The sequence below is a fragment of the Myotis davidii genome, unplaced genomic scaffold, assembly GCF_000327345.1.
Source record: "Myotis davidii unplaced genomic scaffold, ASM32734v1 scaffold745, whole genome shotgun sequence".
NCBI lineage: Eukaryota > Metazoa > Chordata > Mammalia > Chiroptera > Vespertilionidae > Myotis > Myotis davidii.
Window position 1 is genome coordinate 198015 of NW_006297146.1, and position 3703 is coordinate 201717.

Below are 3703 nucleotides of genomic sequence, written 5' to 3' on the forward strand. Positions count from 1 at the left end.
CCATCCTCTCTCCTCCCCACTCTCCATCGTCTCTCTTCCCCACTATCTTTTCTCCCCCCCTCCCACCACTCTCCATTGTCTCCAGCTTTCCTCTCCCCCTACTCACCCTCTTAGTCCTCTCTCTTCCTGCTCCCTGCTTCCTGTTTCTCCCTGCTCTGGGTCTCCCCTTTCCTCTCACCACCACCCTCTTGCCCACCTTGGTACAGAGCCTGCAGGAGATGAAAGGGCTGGGTGAACACAGGGAGGGGCCACCAACTGCTCTTTGCCTTGGGGGGGCCCTTGAGAGAGGGGGGCGGTGGCTGGAGCCCTGGGCAACACTGACCAGTCTGTGAACCTCCAAGTTCAAAGCTCTGGGGACAACTCTGCTCCCTCATAACCTTGGTGTCCTGTGGGTTCATTCTTTATCATCAAAAGTAAAATGACCCTGTCAGGTGGCTCAGTTGATTGGTGCGTTGTCCTGAACACCAAAAGGTTGTGGATTTGATTCCCAGTCAGAGCACATACCTAGGCTGCCAGTTCATCCCCCGGTCAGGGCATGTACAGGAGGCCACCGATGGGTGTCTCACTCTCATATCTCTCTCTCTCTCTCTCTCTCTCTTTTCCTCCCTCCTCCCTCCCTCCCCCTCCCTCTAAAATAATCAATAAAAATCTCCTTGGGTGAGGATTAAAAAAGAATTATTTTTTAAAAAGTGAAATAGAGGTCTTGACCCAATTCATTTTTTCCCCTGTACACTTTCCTTAAGCCTTTGCCATCTGCTCCTTGCTAGCTAGCAAGGGGAGTGACCGTCCCCTGCTGTCCCCTCCCTCAGGTCCCTGGCTCCGTCTGTGAATTCCTATGGGTCTGTAACCCCTCCTGCTGCAACTGAAGCCCAGTCTGGCCCACAGACCCCAGCTGGGGTCCTAATGCACAGGCCCCGGGTACGTGGCCACACTGGGATCCCTGCGCCCTCGCTCCTTCCCCAGCCCTGCTCAGGGGCAGGGCGGGTTGCTCTGCCTGGAAGCCAGGCTGCCCTTGAGCTCCGGGACCAAAGGAAAGGAAAGGAACATGGCTGCTGTAACCTGACTTCTGTCACCCTTGCCTTCTTTCCACCTTCAGAATCCCTTTCCATCCTCTGGACTGAACCTGGACAACACCTCCTGCGTTAGCTCTTCCCTGGCGTGTGCAGGGACGCTGGGGGTGTCTGTCCCCCGAGGCAGGCAGGGTCCCTTGCGATGGGGGTAGAACCCTATGCTGGCCTCCACGCGTGCAGCCTGCATGCACCCACCAGCCAGCTGCAGGGAGAGGGGTGTTTCTCCGCACAGTAGGCCAAGGGGACCATCACCTGGCACTTGCCAACAAGCACTGAGATGGTTTCTGAGCTTCTGAGTCAAAGGGTGGGGTTCAGCGGCCTGGGAAATGCAGCAGGTGCTGGAAGAATGTCTGACAAACTGAAGCCCCCCAACTCCCCAAGGCCTCCCCCTGGGCCCAGTCAGCTAGGTCTGCTTCCAGCCCCTGCCAGTAAGCTCTGCCGCAAGGAAGGAGGAAGGGGCGTTGGTAAGTGTGGGCTTACAAAGTCCCAGAGCTCAACTCAGCTTGCCAAGAGATGGTGGGGGAGGGAGCCCGGGGCAAGAAGGCAGGCATTTTGGCTCCTAGTCCAAAGGTGGGTGAGCCCCATGTCTAGGCATTTGTTCTGTGGCTCTCCAGGGGCCAGGCCCAGCCTCACCCACAAGAGGCCCATCCCTGGAGAGGGCTGCCCGCACTGCCCTGCCAGCACTCACCATCCGCTTCATCTCCTTGGACACCTGGTTGCTGCCCAGGTGGTTGTAGAAGGGGCGCTCGGCTCCCCAGTGTGGCGGGTTGTGCCCGATGGAGTTGGTTCTCTGGCGATTCATCTTGGCAATCATGGCCTTCTCTTCTTTCTGCGAGAGCAACACACACGTATCAGCCTGTGGGCAGAGCCCACACGTGTGGCGTGTCTCATCCCCAGGTGCCTAACCAGATGCCCAGGGGTTAAGGCAGCTGCCCCTCTCTTCTCTGCACAGCCTGGAGCCCAGAAGTCTGCCAAGATCCTAGAGCTCACCCAACAAAGCATCCTGATCCCCCAAACTCCCCAAAGCTGGCCCTGGTGGGCCCAGGAGGACAGGGAGGTGTCTGTGAGGAAGCAGTGGGGCCTGGAACACCTGTCATTCACCTGGAATTCTCAGGGGTGGGCCGACCTGGGCCTGTAGGTGTCTGGGGGTGACAAAGGGAGAGGAAACCTGGGATTCCAATCTCCGCTCAACTTATCCAAAACAGGCGTGTCCTAGCAGAGTGGGAGGGGGCACAGGCCCTGCTGCCCGGTAAGCAGCTTCCAGAGGTTTGGGCCATTAGAAAAGGAGATTCGAGGACTGACATGCATTGTACAAATACACAAACAGGGCCTCGGCCAGACGTGTGCCAACCACATCTCTTCTGTCCATCTGCCCATTCATCCAGCCAAACAGGCTCCGTTGAAGGTGTGGAGAGCAACCCCCCTCACCGCGCCCCAGGCCTGGGAAGGAGTGCGCCGGATTAGGAGTGCAGAGGGAAGGGGGCAGACTGTTCCCGATGACACTGCTGGGGGTGAGGCTATCACTGTCTGTCTGTCTGTCTGTCTGTCTCCATTTCATCCTCTCTGGACCACTTGTCAAGTGGGGAGAGCCGAAACCCAGAGAGCCCAGGGCAGAGGGCAGGAAGCGGGGGCTCCTGGAGGCCTGGGAGCAGGTAGAGGGGGATGTGGGAGGAGGGCTGGGAGGGTCCAGCTCATTTATATTCTAGCCAAACAACAAGCACATATTTAAAAAACGTGTCAACTCTCTCCACAGTGCCCTACATCCCCCCACCCGCTCATCACAGCTCTCTCAGAGGCACCACACAGCCAGTGTCTGGGGCAGCCAGTGTCTGGGAGCAGCCTGGGAGCTGCTGATGCAGGAGGTGCCGCTGACGTTCCTGTCGGGGGGGGGGCGGGGGGGGGGGGATAGAGGGGCCTGCCCCAAAGAGCTGGGCCTTCTTGAAAACCAACTTTTGCTTTCGTCCAAAACTTTCCCTGAACTGTTCTCACAGCTTAATTTCGCCCTGAGTCTGACTTCTTAGGAAGGAAACGGAAGCTTTTCTCTACCACAGGGCTCTGACCAACAGATAAATCCAACGGAAAGATCCACCAGTAAAAGGCATGTCAGTCTGGGAGAAAAAGGAAATGTTCTCATCCTTCACTTTAAAAATTAAGGACCTGGAACATGACACTATTAAAAATAGAACCCTGAAGTCTGCTGATAATTCAGTTTTATATTTTGGTAAGTGTGGGCTGAGACAAAAAGAGGGAGAAGAAAGAGACTAGAAAGTGAAAGGGGAAAAGACAGAGGTTGAAGAAACAAAGATTCACAAGTTCCAGGAGAGAGAGCGAGAGCGAGAGTGAGAAAGAGAGAGAGAGAGAACAAAAGTCCGCTTTGTCCCAGCAATAGTGGAGAAGTGAGATGAACATATGGGAGACACAGATCTCCTTGCAGCTTCATTTCCAGTTCATGACCTTCCGGAGCAGTGTGGCTAACTGATCTGAGCCTGTGCATTTTTTGCAACAGAAGCAAATTGGAAACATTCCCTCTTCGTGGGGCTCCTGTAACTCTGATGTCCTTCCAGGGATGCAGGAGCCATGGCTGTGTAAGGAATTCACGCCTTGGCTCAAGAAGAGGAGGCAGAAGCAGGCCA

At 55.8% G+C, this 3703-nt stretch overlaps 1 protein-coding gene across 1 annotated transcript in view; it reads right to left on the minus strand.

The window, feature by feature from the left end:
- Positions 1 to 3703, minus strand: part of ADCY5 (adenylate cyclase 5) — a gene marked incomplete at its 5' end in the record, with an annotated part of 169859 nt that overhangs the window by 56983 nt on the left and 109173 nt on the right. The window contains 2 exons of the mRNA XM_006772897.2: positions 1759 to 1899; positions 3212 to 3253. Coding sequence (XP_006772960.1) covers positions 1759 to 1899; positions 3212 to 3253 — 183 coding nt within the window. The remainder of the gene's footprint in view (positions 1 to 1758; positions 1900 to 3211; positions 3254 to 3703) is intronic.